At 36.9% G+C, this 19,130-nt stretch overlaps 1 protein-coding gene across 2 annotated transcripts in view; it reads left to right on the top strand.

Moving 5' to 3' along the window:
* Positions 1–19,130, top strand: part of SLC9A9 (solute carrier family 9 member A9) — a 169,168-nt gene that overhangs the window by 124,773 nt on the left and 25,265 nt on the right. Inside the window, exons 14-15 of one of the 2 annotated variants that reach the window (XM_030456173.1) lie at positions 3,422–3,434; positions 3,897–3,969. In XM_030456173.1, the coding sequence (XP_030312033.1) occupies positions 3,422–3,434; positions 3,897–3,969 (86 nt within the window). Of the gene's footprint in view, positions 1–3,421; positions 3,435–3,889; positions 3,970–19,130 lie in introns of both variants that reach the window. The other variant, XM_008491051.2, reaches the window with a different exon arrangement.

Here is a 19,130-nt window from a genome sequence, read left to right as displayed (position 1 = left end):
CTGCTAATGTTTAAAACAGGTTGAAAATAAAAGGGAGCTGCAGAGTATCTTTATTGTACAAGGTACAGTGAGCAGAAACAAATTTGTCAATGTGTATATACTCATGAATTTAGTAACTGAAATTGAAGACTACTATAAATAAATAAGACAACATCCTGAGAGGGTAATAAGCAAAAAGTACCGTAGAATGGACCGTTTGAATTGGAATGGATCTTACAGATCGCCTAGTTCCAACCCCCTGCCATGGGTAGCAATGCCTCCCACTGCACCAATTTGCTCCAAGCCCCATCCAACCTGGCCTTGATCACTTCCAGGGATAGGCCATCCACAGCCTCTGTGGGCAACCTGTACAGTGTCTCACCACCCTCACACTGAAGAAGTTCTCAAGAGTATCTGAATCTACCCTCTCTCAAGCTTTAATCTGTTACCCTTCCTCCTATCACTACATGCCCTTGTACAAAGTCCCTCTCCAGCCTTCCTTTAGTCCCTCCAGATACTGAAAGGCTTCTATGAAGTCTCCCCAGATTACTCTCTTCTCCATGTGGAACTACCCTTAATAATAGAAGTATTGCCTTAATAAACCAAAATATTTTCAAATGCCAGATTTGTGGAAATGAGACCTCTCAGAAACATTTTTTATTTCCCTGGAATAAAAAGGAGAATGGGTAAAGTTCTATTGCATAAGGTTAGGTTTCTGAAAATATTTATTGGTTATTTTTCACAAGGAAACCTAAGAATATAGTGAACTTAAAAACTTTGAAGGGAGCTATTTGAAAAGCTGCAGCTCTCCATCTGTAACCTTCCCCTTTTCTGCCATTACATATGACATTGTTTCAAATGCAGCACTGCCTGCAATAGTCAAAATCTTTAGAGAGTTAATACACAAAAACTGAACATATGCTTCAGCATAGTAGATGGAGCAGCAGTAGTTTAGGGAGAAGTAAGACTACAGTAGATAGGATGACAAAGCAAAAACAGAGAGCTTATTACTGTTTCTGTTTATAGATAATACCACCCCAAGCACTCTCTCAGTCAATATTAAAAGGACTATCGTAACATTCTGTTGCAGCATGCCAAGATACAAGTCCAAGTCTGACAGGACTAAATATTAATATCAGTCTCCTAAGCATCTTAGTAGGAATTTTTGCAACATCTCTCCTGAATTCTGGCCAAGCTCAATACAGAGAACCTTAATCCTAGTTTATTGTTTACCCAATTTTAAAGATCCATCATTTCCAAAATTTTCTACTTTGTAGCACTCCTGAATTTTCACAGATGAGAGTGTGCTGAATGCCATGTAACACATTTTTTTGTGGAAAAGCAATTTTTTCTGAAGTCAGGCATCTAATTTTCCCCCTTTATTAAAAAGAAAAAGAATTATGTTTATGAACAGCAGCAACACATCCAGTGTCCCAGCTGTGCCCTGTGAATTAACACCCATCTCTGTTGACAAAACACAGCAATACAACACAGGAGGTGTAAATAAATGTAACACCTTTCTTGCCCCATCATGTCCAAGTCAGCATTCCTTATAGTAGTAAATTTTCATCTTGGAAGATAGTTTTGCTGCTCTAATAATTTTTTCCCTTCTTCCCCTTCTCCACCACCCCACCCCGCTCCCAGTAATTCTATTTTCATTTGTTTGACTTTTTTTGTATTTGACATCTAAATATTTTACTGATTCCAGACCTCTGTTGTCTTCATAGCCCTCTGTTGTTACTCAGTACCTATCACAACTATAGAATTTGTCATGTTATTTCTTCTTGTTTTCTTTCATCTCATCTCTCTCACTCCTTCTTCTTTATTTCTAATAAAGTATTTTTATTTAGCTTACCTACTTTTAATTTTCTTCCTATGTTAATGTATCTTCACAGTAAAAGCAGTTTTTCTGGCATGTAGGTCTGGTCAAATAATGTGTAAGTCCCAGTATCTCCCACTACCAGCAAAACTTCTCACCTAGATGAACTCTAAACCACATGCCATAAATTGGAGCTTCAGGAATACTATAGCACCAAAGAAAGCCTTTAAGATGGCTCCCTTCTCAGCCAGAATACTCAGACAGAATGAGAAAGCCACAAATTCTGCTGCAGAGATTTGGATCTGTCTCCCGTGTGACCACTCTAAGTACAAGGACACAGGTATCTTGCCCTGGGAATTTCTCAATCCATGTATGTAACCAGACCTGGATTTTTAGGGGCAGAAAAAGCTGTAAACACTTTCCATCTCATGAGTGCAGTGTCAGAGGCAACAGCAGCTATATGGCTGCATAACACTTTTACTTCCCTACCTCTTCATATTCCTTCTTCCATCTACAAATACCAGTTTCTGTTTTCTGAAGGAATTAGATTTATGTGGTCAAGACTTCCATGTACACAGTTGTTTCTGGACCTCTGGTTACAGTCTATTCTGGACTGCCTCAACCAGTAATTTCAGCAGTAAGCTAGCAACAAATTAGAGTTTACTGTAAGATGTGGAACCCAGGACTCCTTCCCTAGCAAAGGTGTCAACACTTGTAACGTATAATTAATGTCTGGACTTCACCATACCATGGTATCAATCATCAAACCTCTGTTTCTTTGTGTTCATTCTGCCTCACCCTTCCTTAAATGTATTTATCACCAAATCATTATCACAACATAAGTATAAAGAAAAGAAATTACGTTCTGAAAGAATTGAATTACTTAAGTTATACTAGAGATAATGTATATTATTGTATAAAAAAATAAACAGAAGCAATTTGCTTCATATCACAAATTGAGTACGAACTCCAAAAGCTAACTCTGATGTGCACTATGTGGGATATGTAATCATTAAGCAGTTACAAAGTTGATCTACTAAAAAAACACAAAAGCTTTATGACAGTGGGGTTTTAATTTCCTATAAACAAAGACAGTCAGTAGCACATCGTATCCTAAGGGTTTGTATATCTCAAAATTTCTTCTATGTTAATCTAAATTGAGATAGTGTAAGAATTTGTTTTCTACAAGCATTCTGTAAAAATGTTGAACCTGTACTACAGATCTCAGTGGGAAACTAAGTAGCCTGCAAAACACCTATTATCATCTCTGTCAAACTAAGGTCTAACATTTATCAAGCCATTCCTATATCTTTATCATTCAAGAGATTTATGCTTTCCCCATCAATTTCATCTGCCAGACATTTAGAGAAACTATTGCAAGTGTAATTATCGTAACAATCATCTCCATGTAAGTAATTCTCAAGGAAGAGACAAGAAACACTGGCATTCTCACTTCCCAGAGAGAAAATTGTCTAGAAGAGGTGGTGGACTGTCTCCTCTACTTCTACCTCTCTGAACTTTGGGGACAGTTAAAAGTTATTTTTATTATACCAAATCATGTCACCAACTAAAAGAAGAGTCCATGCACTACATCCCAGAATTATCTTGTAGAACTGAGAGCAGCATTTTGAGTCCTGTTGCTCTCCCCTTGGAAAGAAGCACAAAAAGGAAAGGAATGGCATGATTATTAGAATATCACCATCCCTTTGGGAATGAGATTTTATTAGACATATACAAATAGCATCTGATCATGTAGGAGTAAACTGAAGTAATCCCACAGTAGCAATTAAGTCAAAATCTCATTTTATTGATCTCAGAATATATTGCTTCTCAGCTGCTTAATAAAATTGGAATCATTAATAAAAATAAATGCTGCACTCTTCCAGTGAGTACATAGCACTGAGAAAGGTACTTTATGAGCCAATTTGTCCTGAAGTGATTCACAAAGATGTAATTTGTGTGCAAAAGATGATATATACATTTTTTTTTTAAGTGCATTTAATTATAATTTGGCTTGATGTGGTTTTAGTACTGGAGCTCTATTTATGATATAGAAATGCTTTTCAATGCATTCATTTGTTTATTTTGCAGACTACAGCTAACCTGGATAAAAATACAACCAAAGCTGAGAGTGCATGGCTGTTCAGAATGTGGTATGGCTTTGACCACAGGTATCCTTTTCTGTTAGAAGCCATAGACAATAATCACCTTACAGCTGGCACCTTCAGAATATTTAAGAATTCAGAAACTACTATATTTTTGAAAACACAAAACAAACCATAGCTTATTTTGATGCACTGAATAAGGAGGAGAAATTTTGACATGTCAAAGAAACAGAAGGCCTAGAGAAGCTGGGCAGTGCAGTGGTACCACATGCTTAATTGAGGCTATGGGGAGTCAGAACAGTGAAGCAGCTCTGCCCTACAGCACAGTATATAGAAAAGAGAAGTCAATAAGCATTTTAAATTATAGGATAGAACTAACCCTGCAGTTATTAATCAGATCAGGTACAAATTCCATCTTTTGAAAGCCAGGAGAGGTTGGAGAGTAAAGAAGTCCAAGGCTGCTGCCTACCTGTATATTCAGGAGTAGTTACACAAGAAAAAGCAAATCCAAGACCAGACTAATTTATCTACACCTCTTGGAAACAGAGAACAATGCACCAATTGGGAAGATGTATCTTTCAAGACTTCCCTGGAGCTCATGCTTGCCATTCCCTAGAGTGCAGAGTCTTTGTGCTTCTATTCATGCTCCTACTGAGCAATGTATGGTAGAGCTCCTGAATGTGGGAATCTGATGCTTTAAGTGTAGAAAGCCTGGTATCCTTGTCTTTTGCATAAGAGGAAAATATTTTAATGGGTTTTTTTTTCATATATTCTTAAAAGAGCATCTTCCCAAAGCCAAGAGAGAACATGACCTTTGACACCCACGCTGTCACTAATGCCTGCACAAAGGAAGCAAATGCTACCATTCTAATTTGTAGTCATTTTAATGATTCCTCAAAGGCTTTGCATCGCTACCAGCAAGACCTAAGCCTTTAACAGAGATATTCAGTGAACACCAGAGAAGGCCACTTCCACACTGACTCAGGAGCTGAACAGACAGAACTCTAACCAGTAGTCTTTGCTATTTAATAGCACATCTATTGGTCCATTACTCTGCACTGCTGAGTGGAGATCTACCTTCAGGCTACATGTATGTTCTCCTGACCAGCTGCAGTAAACTAGGATGAAACATTTTAACTGGTAACATGCAACTCTCTGGGAGCACAACTTCCTTAAGAGGTTCAAGTAAAGTTATCCTTCAGAGACTTTTGATAGGAAAAAAAATAAAATCTTTCATTAAAAATTTATGTATTGCCCTAATTCCCAAGCAATTTTAAGGGCCAAAAAAGCACTTGGCATTAAAATGTTTCCTAATATATCTATGTTTAAGAAATAGTAGGTGAATCCTATATAAAAGGGGAAAATATGCTAAAATCTTAATGCCAAATACCAACATAACTTTAACTACCACCCAGTCCCACTTCTTTATCAGAGATCATCAGCATGGTAGAGATCTTGAAGATGAATGACACTTTAGTCTCAAAAGTCTAATTTGCATGACTTTCACATGACAAATTATTTTAGTGTTTTTTAAAATATTCTTTTAAAAGAACAATTTTATTCAAAAGTGTCAATCTCTCTTCCAATCAAGTCAATCTTTCTTTAGAATTCAGATTTTCGGAGTTTATAGCCCTGCCATTATCCTGAAATAGTTTTTCATTAAAAATATTTTCTACATTTCTTAACCCTGAAGAAGTAAGCTCATATACTTGCACAGAATAAGTGTTCAACCCACTAATGCTGTGACTCAGACCTCCAAGGCTTTCTTTGGTATGACTATTTCTGAAAGACATTCTTTACAGAGAGAGAGAAATTATCCACCCAAACTTTCTTTTGCCTTTCCCTGCCTAAATTGAGACTGTTCTGCTAAATTTGGAAGAATAAATTGTCACATAGCACAGTGTTTGTGTCCAATAAAAGATTGCACAGAGGATTATGCAAGATGAAGTTTTCAAATAAGAGGTAGACAAATCTATCTGGTTATATACTTCAAAAACATACAAGACTCTGACATTTCTCTCATTTGACATTTGCTCTTAGACATTACCACAAATCTACTCACTCTTCTGGCAATAATCTCTCTCATGTCTATTTATTTCACGAGGGAAAAGCAGGAGGAAGGAAATATCAACTGAGGAAATAAAAAGCTGTGCTGTTTCTTATTGTCCTTATGAACAATTTCCACTTCACCCAGTGGTCTTAGGAAACTGCATTGGGCCACACTAGGGTAGCACTGTGCAAAAATATCCCTGAAACTGAGAAACAAATTTTGTTTCTATCCTAAGGAAACAGTAGGAGCCTTATTCAGAGCCAGCTGGGTTCATTACAAGTTGTTTTCTTTAGGCAAGTATCCTTGAGTCAGGTATTGACATCTATGAAAATTATACTGTTGTCTGAAAACTGGGCTGAGAAATGCTAGTATTGGAATAGTAAAAAAGAAGAGACCATTTAAATACTTGGAATATTCTCTTAGACTTGAACCTCAAAAATTTAAATAAGGAAAATGCAACATAAGATACTTGGTACCCAACAGCAGGTAAAGTTCATTGAGTTTATTTCAAATATGTTTTTACAACTTGCAAAGCATTACCATTTGAAGCTGCAATAACCAACTTAAGGGTAGTGGAAAAGTGAAGGAATAAACAAAGGTATTCAAGAATTTGTCTGGGGAAGAAATATCCATAATCCAGTACTAAATACATGGCTTTATATGATTTTCAAGCAGATATATCCAAGTTCAGCTAACAAATCAATAAGTAGATGGACATTTTATCTTGCAGTGGCAAGAACCTATGTATATAAGGGCAGAGCTAAAACTAATGGTGATCTTTTAACTCTTTTAAGTCCCAAACCTCTTTACTTGCTCGCTCCAGCAAATATCACTGACATTTTCCTGCCTACTCACAAGACACTGTGTACCTGACTAGAGTTAGAATTCCTTCTTTACATAGACCTGTATTCCCAGTTCTGCTAATATATTGAGGTAAAATATGAAGGTAAATTAATAATTACAAGTGTTTTGCTAACAATCTTGACCTGTTTTTCCAGCTACTTTAGACTAAATAATTTCTGGTCGATGTGATCATATACAGTGCTTTTTTTCCACTAAGGCTTTTTTCACTCCCTGTATATGGATAATTCTTGCTTTCTCATGTGGTGGTATTTTTGCTCTCACTGGCTGTTCTGTGATATCAGTGTGGAACATGACTATTGTTCTCCTGGCCTCCCATACTGTATACTGAGAGAAGATGGAAGGATTTGGGATTGCTGCACTAAAACACAAAAAGGGGAAAAATATCTGAAACTGAAAATAAGGAAGCATAATCTATGTGCCAAGATGTTTCCATCTAGAAGCCCTCACCATCACCATCTTCATTTGGAGAAGCCTACTTTGTTGCAGGATCTGTACTTCAATATTACACACTGAAACATGCACTGAGAAAAAATAGTTTCTGCATAACTGGCAAATGTATGCAAGACTACAATAGAAGAAAGCAAAAAGGAAAGGACGAGTGACAAATACGTCAAACACACAGTAAGTTTCTTTGAATACTTAAGTTAAATTGCAAGTCACAAGCCTTCGGCCCCTCAATAGCCAAGTCTAATAATTTTTATCCGACAATGGGGTGAGGTTAGGATTGTCTGTGATGTGGTCCTCCAAGACTAAAGACCGTGACCAGAGCACTATAATGTTACCTATCCCTGGCACACATGACAGGTGAAAGGAAGCAAGACAGATAAGGTTGTTCTTAGCCAGCTAGTATGGGTATTTAAGTATTGTAGCAGGCACATTGCAGCATTGATACTGCCCCAACCTCCCAAACAGCAATGCAGGTGTCTAACTTGCACAGTGCTTTGCTTTTTGAGTGGCTCACACACCCATTGCCATGAATTGAGTAGGAGGAGAACTTTATCCTACTTGACAGATTTCATTTCGGTCTCAGGAACTAACATCCAGTTACACTGAACAGTAGCAGGAGTCTGGGAGAGTGAACCAATTCTCCATAAAGCAACTTATAAAAGCCTTTCTACGTGAACTGCAGTTATCTCTCATTCAGATGCATTCCTTTCAGTTTAAAAAGAGGGTGTTTGTGTCCTTTTCACTTACCTGAAATCAATCAGCTGAAGGGAGTTGCATTATTTGCAGACTTTAACAGTTTATCCTCCTTAACTTATCAGAGCACCTTTCATTCTATTTTTTCTGTGCTTTGTACAGGGATAAAACAGGCATAATGGTTGCCTATGAAGGAAAGTACTTTTCTATGCCTGTGAGAAAATGGAAAACCTACTAAAAGCAAAAGTGCATTCCAGAATGAACTGGAAATCAGAGAAAAAAAAAATTCAGCATTTCGTGATCTTTTGCTGATTTTCCTTATGGGATGACTTGCCATTCTCATATCAGAGACACAGGTTTTTGGAAGGAAAAGACAAGAGGCTGTAATCGTGCACATGCATACCATTTGCTTTTACCTCCTGGAGAATGAAAGGTTTCTCAATTACTAATATTCTGACTTGGTAGTATTTATCACTTTGGTGACAGCAGCAAAATACCACAGTGCTCTACTTTTGGACCAAACCCTCATTTGGCTTGACAGTTTTCAAATAGGGAGAAGGCAATCTCATCTCAGAGAGATTTCAGTCTAATGATGAATCAAAGCAGCATCAGATAACACAATATAAGCAAAATTCAGGTACCACAGAAACAATAATAGACAATTGGCTATCAGGAAAGGCAGTCATCATATCATAGATATGCCAACAGAGCACAAGAATCAGGTTTGCAGGTGTTACAAACAGAGCATCATAAAAGTCAAGGGGAACACAAATCCAAGTAAATGAATCATTGCAGATATCATAAAATCACCATGACACAACAGCAGCTCACTGGCTTCCTCAAACACTGCAAGCTTGAGCAGTACAGGGTCCTCAGAAAGTCTTTTGTCATTACCAGCAATTGCCAGAACTAGATTTAAAACTCATTCCAACTTCACATTTTCAAAGCACATCATCAAGAAAAACTTGTTCTTTTTACAGCAGGGATAGTCAGTATATCTGATGTGGTGCTATTTCCTAACCCTTTCCAATGATGCAAGATTGTTGAAACCCTGCAAATTAACCTAACAAATATGGCTAATGATTAACCAGAATAAATGACTGCAGTTTGCCCTCCACCCAGAGAAAGAAACCTGGATAAATGACTCTTACACCATTCCTCACTAAATATGCATGTAAGATCATTCTCATTATTAAATTAAATAAGAAGTCTTAAATGAAAATTCTCTAATTCTTTTAGATTTGACATATGATCCTTTTCACCCTTCCATTGAATAGAAGCATACAGCGAGATTATTTTTTTGTAGTTTCTTGATATTTTTATTGCAAAATATAAATCTTTGAACCCAACCTGTTCCCACTATGATCCTGAAAAAAAGAAAGGAGCTGCAGGAATTTTAGACAGGAAAAGGAAGAAATAAAAAAAAAAAAAAAAAAAAAAAAAAAAAAAAAAAAAAAAAAAGAAAAAAACATTAAGTCAGGGAGACCAGGAACTGACAAGGGAAAACAATAGAAAGATAATCATAATGTATTTTCTCTTATGCGGTTATATACTAAAATGAACTCATTCTGGAAGGAGACTCTTTGCCAAAGGTTTTACTTAGCTGGTAGCAAAGGCATTATGTTAAAAAAAAAAAAAAAAGAAAAACCAAAACACACACATTTTTGTAAGCTGTTATCAAATCCTTGTTGTCATCCATCAGAAACATGCTGGGCCAGGTTCTATTTTCTGTCCTTTTCATCAAATGGTCATTGACTTTTGTAAGAGTTCTGCATGGTGTCTATGATTGATACACAGCTTAAGACTTATTCTGGACAATGAGGTATAGAATCACCAGCTTTTCTATTTAACAACCTAGGGGGTTTTTGTTGTTTGTTTTGGGGGTTTTTTTGACACAGCATACCTTTTATTTGTGCTGTTTAAAACCCCCAGTGACCCCAGTATAAATTCTTAGGTCTTGATGCAATGTCATTTTCATGTAAAACCATGTTAAAATCCATTAAAATCTGCAATATCTACAAACTAAAATCCAACAAGTTGGATTGGAGATTTTCTTAGCATTTCTGTAGTGTTTCCAAGGCTCACCGCTGCACAGGAGTCTGTGGCAAACACACCTGACTTTTGGCAAACCCACACTTCAGACACAGATAGCACACCCAAAAAAATTTGTTTGTGTATGAGTAATTCCTTCAGTATGTTTTAGCAGCCAGCATTAAAAGAAACCCCATTCTCTGCAAAGCACCACTACATGCTTCATCTCTGCTTAGGAGTAAGAAAACCTTTGCATTATACCCAGAATCTGCAATATCTGAGCTATTCCTCCCAAATTTAGCAAGGGTCATTTCTGCAGCTATTCAGCAGACCTGTGGATGCTTACAAATCCCATCAAGAGCACATAGCACTATATACAACCAAGTTCTCAGGCAGTCCAGCTTACAGAACTACTTGCTTTTTTTCTGTTATTTTCAGCTGTATGCTGCCACCATACACAAGCACAGCATGTTAAACTAGCTACCATCAAGATTTACCACTTAGCATAAGAGAAATTCAGCACTTACTCTGCCAAAACAGACTAAGAGGATTCCTCTTACAGGCATATTTTATACAGAGGTGCTATATTAATGGCTACTGACCAAGAGCCAAGTGTTCCAGCATGGACAAAAGAAAAATTGCTACATTAAAAAACCTCCATCTAAGCTCTGCATCTTACTTCTACCTGCAAAGCTGTTTGTCACAGTACCTGTCAAATCAAAATACAGAGCTGGAAGGAGTTGACCTAAAACCTAGTGAAGTAACCAGGTTCCCAGTGCGACCTGAACAAAACGTAGGTCTGTGTATCAATCTCTTATTTTGCTTTATTTTTAGCTCCCCTTCTCACTTTATTATTGCAGCATACTGTAGCCTCAACATACAAAGCAGCAGCCTAGGTTTATTAGTCCACTTGAGCATGAAATTATAGTTGTTTGGTGGACAATACTTAACAGCACTCAGGAGACCCAAGTATGATACAAGAGTACAGGAAGATTATAACACGGATTTAAGCATAGCTTAAAACCTTCTTTTCAAGTCTCTTATTTCATGTGCAGCCCTCTACATGCAAAAAGTTATTTTGTATTATACAAAGCATTTTTACATGTTCTTCTGCACAGGTACCTTTTACTGTTGCCTTTACAGTCACTTAGCACAGATCAGAATGCTTAGAGATGCACGCCCCACACACTGCATAAGTAATGCCATCTATAAATAGCACTTGTACAGTGGCAATTGTCGCAGCAAGATATTGATAATTAAAACATCACCTAAGCACAAAATAGCCAATACTTCCTAGTAAATGATATTAATGTTATATTGCAGTAATATTCCTGTAAAATCTGTGACACTCAAGGAACTTAAAAGAACTCAGTATAATTAGAGTGATTACCAGGAATGCCAAAGGGCATGTTAATTAAAGTATTCTTAAATTAAGCTCTTTTATAGAAAGCTGATTTGGATTCAAAACCCTGAAAGCCAGTCACATGTTTCGGTACCTTCAGTGCGTGTGGACCAGGCCCCTAACACAGGTCTTACTTGGAAGCTTACTCCCTATATTATAATTCTTCCCATTTTAAATGTTTACTCTGGAAAAAGTACTATTGATGTGCTTTGTTTGGGTTAGATATGATAGTACTGATTTTAAACTACTTCTTGTGTAATTGATGCACACAATTTTCAGGTTTGTTTTTTTGGGTTTTTTGTCTTCTGTGTAATTACATAGTGGGAAGACAGTTGTGCTACGAATGGTAAAATCTCACTCATTCTATACATTTCCTAGCTGCTGCTGATGGCCTAAGTGTTTTGCTGTCTGTTCATTAGACTTTATAGTGGGTGTTTTATTCAATCTGCTAATAGCAACCTGCTAAGATTTTCTGAACTGCTTCCTTACCACAGTAGCATTTTTATGGTGTTTTCAATTTATTCTTTTGGTTGCATAAGCCAGGAAAAGCAGTTGAAAAGGGAAACATTTCTCTATGCTTTTTGAAATATGGAATTTCTTAAAATAAGCTACTGACACTGACCACAATGTTGAAATCCTGAACAGTAAATTGCTATTTATTACACCTTTATCCAAACTTCTTCTCAGCACTACTTATTTAATGAATACAAAGTCCCAGGTTTGATGTCCATAAGTAGTCCAAGAAGAGGCTCCTTCTGTGTGTTTGGTACACTGCTAATGTCCTGTGGTCTAAGTTCAGAGATGACTTGAACTGTGATTACTGCACCTGTGCAGTCATGTCAACTAAAGCAGAGCCTATTAGTACTAGTTTACACCAGCACAAGTGAAGCTGGCTGTGTGTACAACCTTCAAGCTTTTCATTAGACTTGTCTTTAGCTTCAGCACCTTAAGTCTCAGTTACACTACTAAAACAAAGCATCCCTTTTCATGTCCACTGCTACCCCAAACTTGTGGAAAAGCAATTGCCTCCACTGTACATTGATTTAAATTTCATTCATTGTGAAGAATATTAATTTTTCCTCAGGTACTGCCCTATCCTCCATAGCACAGGTCATTAAACTGACTGTATTTTCTCAGTGAGCAGCCCTCAGGTGGGAATGGGAAGCACAGCCTTATAGTGCAAACTACACTTTAACTGTTGACAGGACATCTAAAACCAGTTTGATGGATTTCAAGCAGTAATAATAAGCCCTAATATTTTTTATGTGATTTAGAAACTATAAACCCTTTACTGGGGAAGCACAGAAAATGGCTTTTACTCATAAGTCCTGTATGATTTATTCAAATACTGAGTTCTCATTACAGATAAGGAATAATGCACATCACAAATGGTTAAGGTTTTGAAATTCTTTGTGAATTAGTCACCGAAATTTGCATTGCTACAAGCACAAACTATTTCTGGATTCTGCATAAATAGGATATCCAATATAGAATTCCATTATAATGAAATATGCATTTTTGCAAGTACCCATAAAGTGCTTTTCACATACCGCAGGCACCCAGAAGTTTCAAACATAGAAACCATGACTACACTCACTGCCATAAATGACTGCATATCAGGTTCACTCATTTTAATTAAACTCAGATACAAAAAGTACATATATACAGTCTGCTATAACACAATTAAACTGCTACTGATACCTGCCATGACACAAAGCATCAGTGGGAAATGGACTGAATAAAGATGTGATTGGTCTTCAGAATTTGGCCCCTCTAGTTAAACCAGACTTACACTTGGTGCTAAGCAAAAAAGACTACTTGTTAATGATCCATCAAAATGCAAATAAAGCTACACTGGATCAAATTGTTCCACAGGTTGCTGCAGGCAATAGAAATATATAGATTTTTTTGTTTATCTGTGATACACAATTCCATAATAGCTTAAAACTTAAAAAGCGAGAATAAAAATAGTATGACAAATACATATGTATACCTTGATATGCATTCCATACTAACCATAATAATTTTCAACTATTATTTCTACTTTCATCCTCATGTTGTTGTGCAGCCTCAGCAGCAGGACTCAATAGAGAAAACACAGCCAGAGCACAGGCTGGTCTGTATCATGACTGCCTGGAAAATCTCTTAGGAAATGGAAACAGTTGATTCAAATCTTCCTGAACGAAGAGGAAACAAAAAACCTCATCATTTGCTTCCTAGATCAGTGCTTTAACACCTACACGACTATGTAAAAATGTCTAGTAACTCACATGGCAGCTGAGATTTTTTGGGGGTTGAGTTCACTGCTGTCTCAGTGAGTTAGAGATGGTGAAAGGATACCTAAATTTTCTTGTCACTCTAGGAAATAAGGCAGAAATGAAATCTCACAACTCCATCCAAATTACAGTGATACTTAGGTGTCTGCCTCTTATGTCTCTTTCCAGCCAGGTTTCTTCTTAACATGCAGAGGGATATGAGTAGGAACCTAAGATTTGTGGCTAATAATGTACTTGTTTATTCTTAAGTGTAAAATGCCAAACCTGCTCATTTTACTGGATTATGCATCATCACCAGGATTTTCAAGAACACAAAGGATAGCTGAAAATTATATTTTCATTTTAATTTCTTATATAGTAATAAATATATCTACATCTCTACCTGGTTTTGCTTTGGGGCCTATTGCTGCAGAGCAAAAAAGGCAGCCATATATTTATGGTGGTGTTTTTACTTTTGCATATAGAAGAGCCAGATCCCATTTTCAAAACATAAACACACAGGAGTATAGATTGAGGATACAACTGAAAGCACAACAGTGTGTCTTGGACTGTTTTATCAATGTTTACATATCCATATCTTCTACAGCACAGATCAATAATCTGTTCCCTATTCCAACAAGAATTTATTGTTTTCCTAACATATGTCAGGAAACATATCTAGGAAACACGCCTCCTGGACCAAACTTTATTACAGTCAATGCAGAGACAGCAATTCTGAGAGTGCACAACATCCCCTCATCAACCACTGGGGTCCACAGTGATATCCCTACTGAACAGGTCAGATCAAACCTGACACAAGGCATAAAGAAAATCTGGGGTGTGATTTCAAGCACAGGGGCAGGTCCAGTCAGTTCAAGTGCACAATATAGGGCACACATTTGCTAACAGGTAGACATGTGGTTGCTTTCCTCCATGTGCAAGGCAATTAGAGTTTCAGACCTACATCACACACAAAAGCAGTGCCAGGCCAGAGCTACCATTTCCTGAGTGCACATGGCAGGAGAAGGTAGGTAGGCCAAGTAGGTAGGCTGTGAAACAGAGCTGAGAGGTATTAAACCGTCATGGATTAGATCAGGTTGGAAGCTCAGGGCATATGCATGACAAATCCTTTCTCTGGAGTTCCGCATAAGATACAGCTGGGACCTGCTTCTAGAACTTGACTGAAAGGTGTGAAGTTCCCCAGAGTGAGGAGGGGAGTCCCTGAAGCAGTCCCAATTCAGCAAGACCTTGCCCCCAAAACCTCCCTCCCTGGGGATGGAGAAATACACTACAGGCTTTTCACTACAGATAGGTTTTTTCTTCTCAAGACTTTCAGAGGTAAAAAGAAAATTCATGTTTCTCTGGAGAGCAGTTCATCAGCTGCAAATCAAACAGCTATGACTCAGTTTATCACAAATAATAAAAGAACAGGAATTAACATTAGCAAGGTAATGCTTCATCCGATTGTGAGGGGGGTTTTCATCTGTTTCTAATTAATTTTAGCAGATTGAATTAAAATATTATTTGCTTTGCATTGGATGTGCATGAGGCCCTCCCTGACTTCCTCTCACAGGCTTATATGGTGTCAGCACCAGCCTTTGTGAACCTTTTTTCTTTGTAACAGTGAAGCAGAGGACTAAGTCCTTATTTCTCTTTGTTAAATGTTTTGATTCAGAGGCTTCTGTTTTTCAGTAAGGTTTTGGTGCACTTTTTGGTTTGCTTCTGTTTTTCAGACATAGAAGTTATAGTTTAACTTGGACATTAATGCATAAGCTCCCATTTTGACTGTTGACCCCCCCCCCCCACTACATTCTCTAAAAACCTTTCAGTAGATGTAGCAGAGGAACAGGCTTCTTATCCTTCTCCGTACTTTCTGTCAAAACACTTGCAAGAAACATTTTTGAGACATCTCATCTAGAATAAAGAGAAAACTGATTTCCTAAGGTATGCATTCCTTCTCCTGACAGAGTCAAGGAGACAGGCTGCTTCAGGAGACAAATTACTTTTCTTGCATTCTTTTCTCCTTCTGATGTATGAGCAATTCACATTCTTATGAATTTAGATTCTAGTTGCTTACAAAGGTGGGTGCAAGCTGTTCAGCAATGAACATTTTTCAGAGCTACTCTGTGCAAAACTGTAACTATCAAACAACGCTCAAGACTAATTCTAAAGAGCTACAGTCTATCACACACACAGTCAGGAGATTATTGAACTCTTACATTTCTGTACCCTATTTATTAATACCTGCAGTTTTGATGACTGCTACTAGAATGCACATGTTTCAGGGAAATGAAAGCAAGAGGAGAGAGAAACATCTTCCAGCAACAAATTTGACATTAACAAATTCTACATTTGACATTTAATCATTAATTGATAGAGAACTTGGAAGTTCAGGGTTATGATGATACTACACATAATTTCAACTGGTCCTCTTAAACTATACATTAATTACACTCGTTTAAGGTTGTATTATCTGAGCATAATGGGGACTTATTTATTTTGTGTTTATTGCCTATTTTACTTTTATAACAAAAAGCTGTTGCAAAAATAGAGTACAGGAAAAGTGCATAGATGAATTACATGCAAAAATAGTACACACATTCACCACCACTTCATATTAGTGGCAATAAACAAACAAACATACCAGTGAATAAGTCCAAAACAAGCCTCTTGAAAAGAATTGATATGACTCCTGACAATTTTTCTCTTGCTCTAAGCTCTAAGTGTAGCACAGATGGAGTCAGTTATTCTGCGATAGCACCACTGAAACTGAGAGCAGAATTTCCCTTGGCCACTTCTGTTTCTCTGGTATGTTAAGACTGATGAAATGGTGGAACCAGGAAAGAGCAGTCTGTCTTGACCAGTGCTTGGCTCAGCATACCCTGCAGCATTTATCAGTAACTACCACTAACCTGGAACATAAGCCAGCACCTAAGCGAAAGGGGAGATACCTGAAATGTCTTGTAAGATCATGCTCCTCCATCACGTGCAGGTGTTGTAAAAACTACTAACGATTCCTTTTTCCCCAAAAACAATAAAATCAGGCAACTAAGCTTAAATGACTCTTTCTGTTATTGAAATTACAAGCATGGTGTTTGCAGTCAGTTCCTACTGGAGGTTGAGATGCTTTTGACTGCCAGAATAAACCAAGCTGAGCACAAAAATCTGAAAGCATACAATACAGCCCTTCCCTGCCAAGTTGTGCAGAGTAGGGTCATGACCTTCACAGATCTTTTCACAGTGGAAGGATGATCTGTAACCCAAGTAATGACCTACATAATATAAGATGTTCTCATAAGCATATGCCAAATTTTAGGTTGATAGACATAATACTTCATCATAGGGACAATCAGGGGAGAGAGCAGGCAATACCAGGGATCAGGCAGATATTAAGAGACATATTTCAGTGTACTTGTAAAATGTAGTCAGAGACAACAAGTTAAAAGTTCAGTTGGCTTCTGTATTTCCCTAAGATCCCTACATTATTAAATAATATATCATAAAATTTAAGGCAAATAATTACTGATACACTGGGGGCTGGAGCTTACACTTACAGCTTCTAACTTAACCTGCAAATTACAAGCCAAGACCAACCAATGCAACCATACAAAGACAAATCAATACATTAACTGCATGAAACAAGAACAGCCACTTTTCAGCAACGAGTTAATTCTAGAATCTTACTATTGCATTTTCCAAAGGAAGGACATTGATCAGTTGGAATGAAACAGCAAATTGTGATTTGTAGGTCTATATAAAATTCATGAATGAGTGATCAAGCTTTGAAATCATTAGTGATGGCTTTTATCCTTCCCATGCTGGCATTTAGAGAATTAAAGAAATTAACCTATTTCAGTTGTCTCAGGGGACTGGCTTGCTCTCTTGCAAAGGGATACAGTTAACATTTCTGTTTGGTATGCTTATTTCTTTACTCTGATGGTTTTACAATGAAGCAACTAATGATTCTGAGTATGTAGCCAAAATACACACACCTTTAGTCTTCAGGGACTGGCTAGTGACATTCCTGTATTAACCACAACACTTGCCTTTTCAGTGGGTGAAAAAAATTTTTCCAATGCATTTGCTTGAAAATATAACTTTCTTCCCTGATCATCTAATAAGTCTTAAAATCTAATCACAATGTTACTACCAGCACTAGTTTCATTGAAATTCTTCAATATGGCTCTGCACAAGGTTTATGAGTTAAATGACAAGGAGTTAGTATTTAGGGTATTTAGTATTTTCAAGCTCTCATCCACAGTGAAGCACTGCCTTGCTTCATTTCTTGCTCTACTTATGTCAGTATCCAATTGTGATTATGTAGTTTCTTTACTTTTTGTTGCCTTTCATCTTCACTTGATTCTGAAAGGCCCTCAACTCTGCAGCTCAAGTTGAAATTTTGAATAGAAAGATGTTCTCATGTTAGAACTATTAATTTAATGCACCGTTTTTCATAATTTTTTTATTTTTTTCCAAAACCATATTTTTAGTGTTTGTTGATTTGTTTTGCTGTGTTATAGTTTTGAGATTTTTCTAAATAAAGACTATAGTTACTGGTCAAATATTCTGCTCAACATACTATTGCACTGGGGACAGATGACCCATTTTAGCTAAATGCAAAAACAAAACAAAATAAAAAAATAGTAGGAAAAGATGAGGTGAAAACTTGATCATTTGCTCTGTTATCTCTAAGGTCTAGGTTTCCTTGTGCACACTTTTGTAAGGATGCACACACCCTCAATGTTACAGCATGCCTGTGACATTATGAGATTTTTTTATTGGCAGTATCAAAAGAAGTGGACTAGAAAACTAAAAATCAAAATACTGATCACTGGAAAGATGCTCTGGCAACATAGGTAAAAAAACAAGGGAAACCCATAGTAAACCTATGGAGGGAGATGACATGCTCTCCATATAATGAAACTGGACAGTCACAGTAGTTGTAGAGGAATTTGGAAATAAAAATGGTTTTACTGGGAAGAGATAAGAAAAAAAAACATAATACACACACAAGGTCATAGAAAGTCAATAAGACACAAAGTACTGGGCCTTTTAAATCCCTTTGTATCTACAGATAATAAAAACCCAAAGCATTATCTTTGTTGCAAGCAGATGGTTTTGAGTTGCCATTCTACCATCTATAAACACTTGTCTAATATTCTGTAGTTGTAGGCTTCCAATAAATGAAAGTTTTGAAAGCATACTTTCAAAACCCATCATCTTTTCAGAATTCTTTGGGCCTAAAATATCTGACCATAGGTTAATTAATAAATTGCTGCTAAAACTTACTGAGATTGCAACACAACTACTTGATACTGTGATACTATATCTAATGTTTTCAGCCTCCATAAGACTCTTTCAACTACTCCCTAAGGGTAATATTTTTTCTCTGAAAAGTCTGAATGGAGCCAAATACTATGTGAAGGGTTGAAATTTGGATAAACATAAGATTAATAGATTAGCTAAAAAAAGAAACCCAAATTGT

The sequence above is a fragment of the Calypte anna genome, chromosome 9 (genome assembly GCF_003957555.1).
Source record: "Calypte anna isolate BGI_N300 chromosome 9, bCalAnn1_v1.p, whole genome shotgun sequence".
Taxonomy (NCBI): domain Eukaryota; kingdom Metazoa; phylum Chordata; class Aves; order Apodiformes; family Trochilidae; genus Calypte; species Calypte anna.
This window is presented reverse-complemented; position numbering and strand designations above follow the sequence as displayed.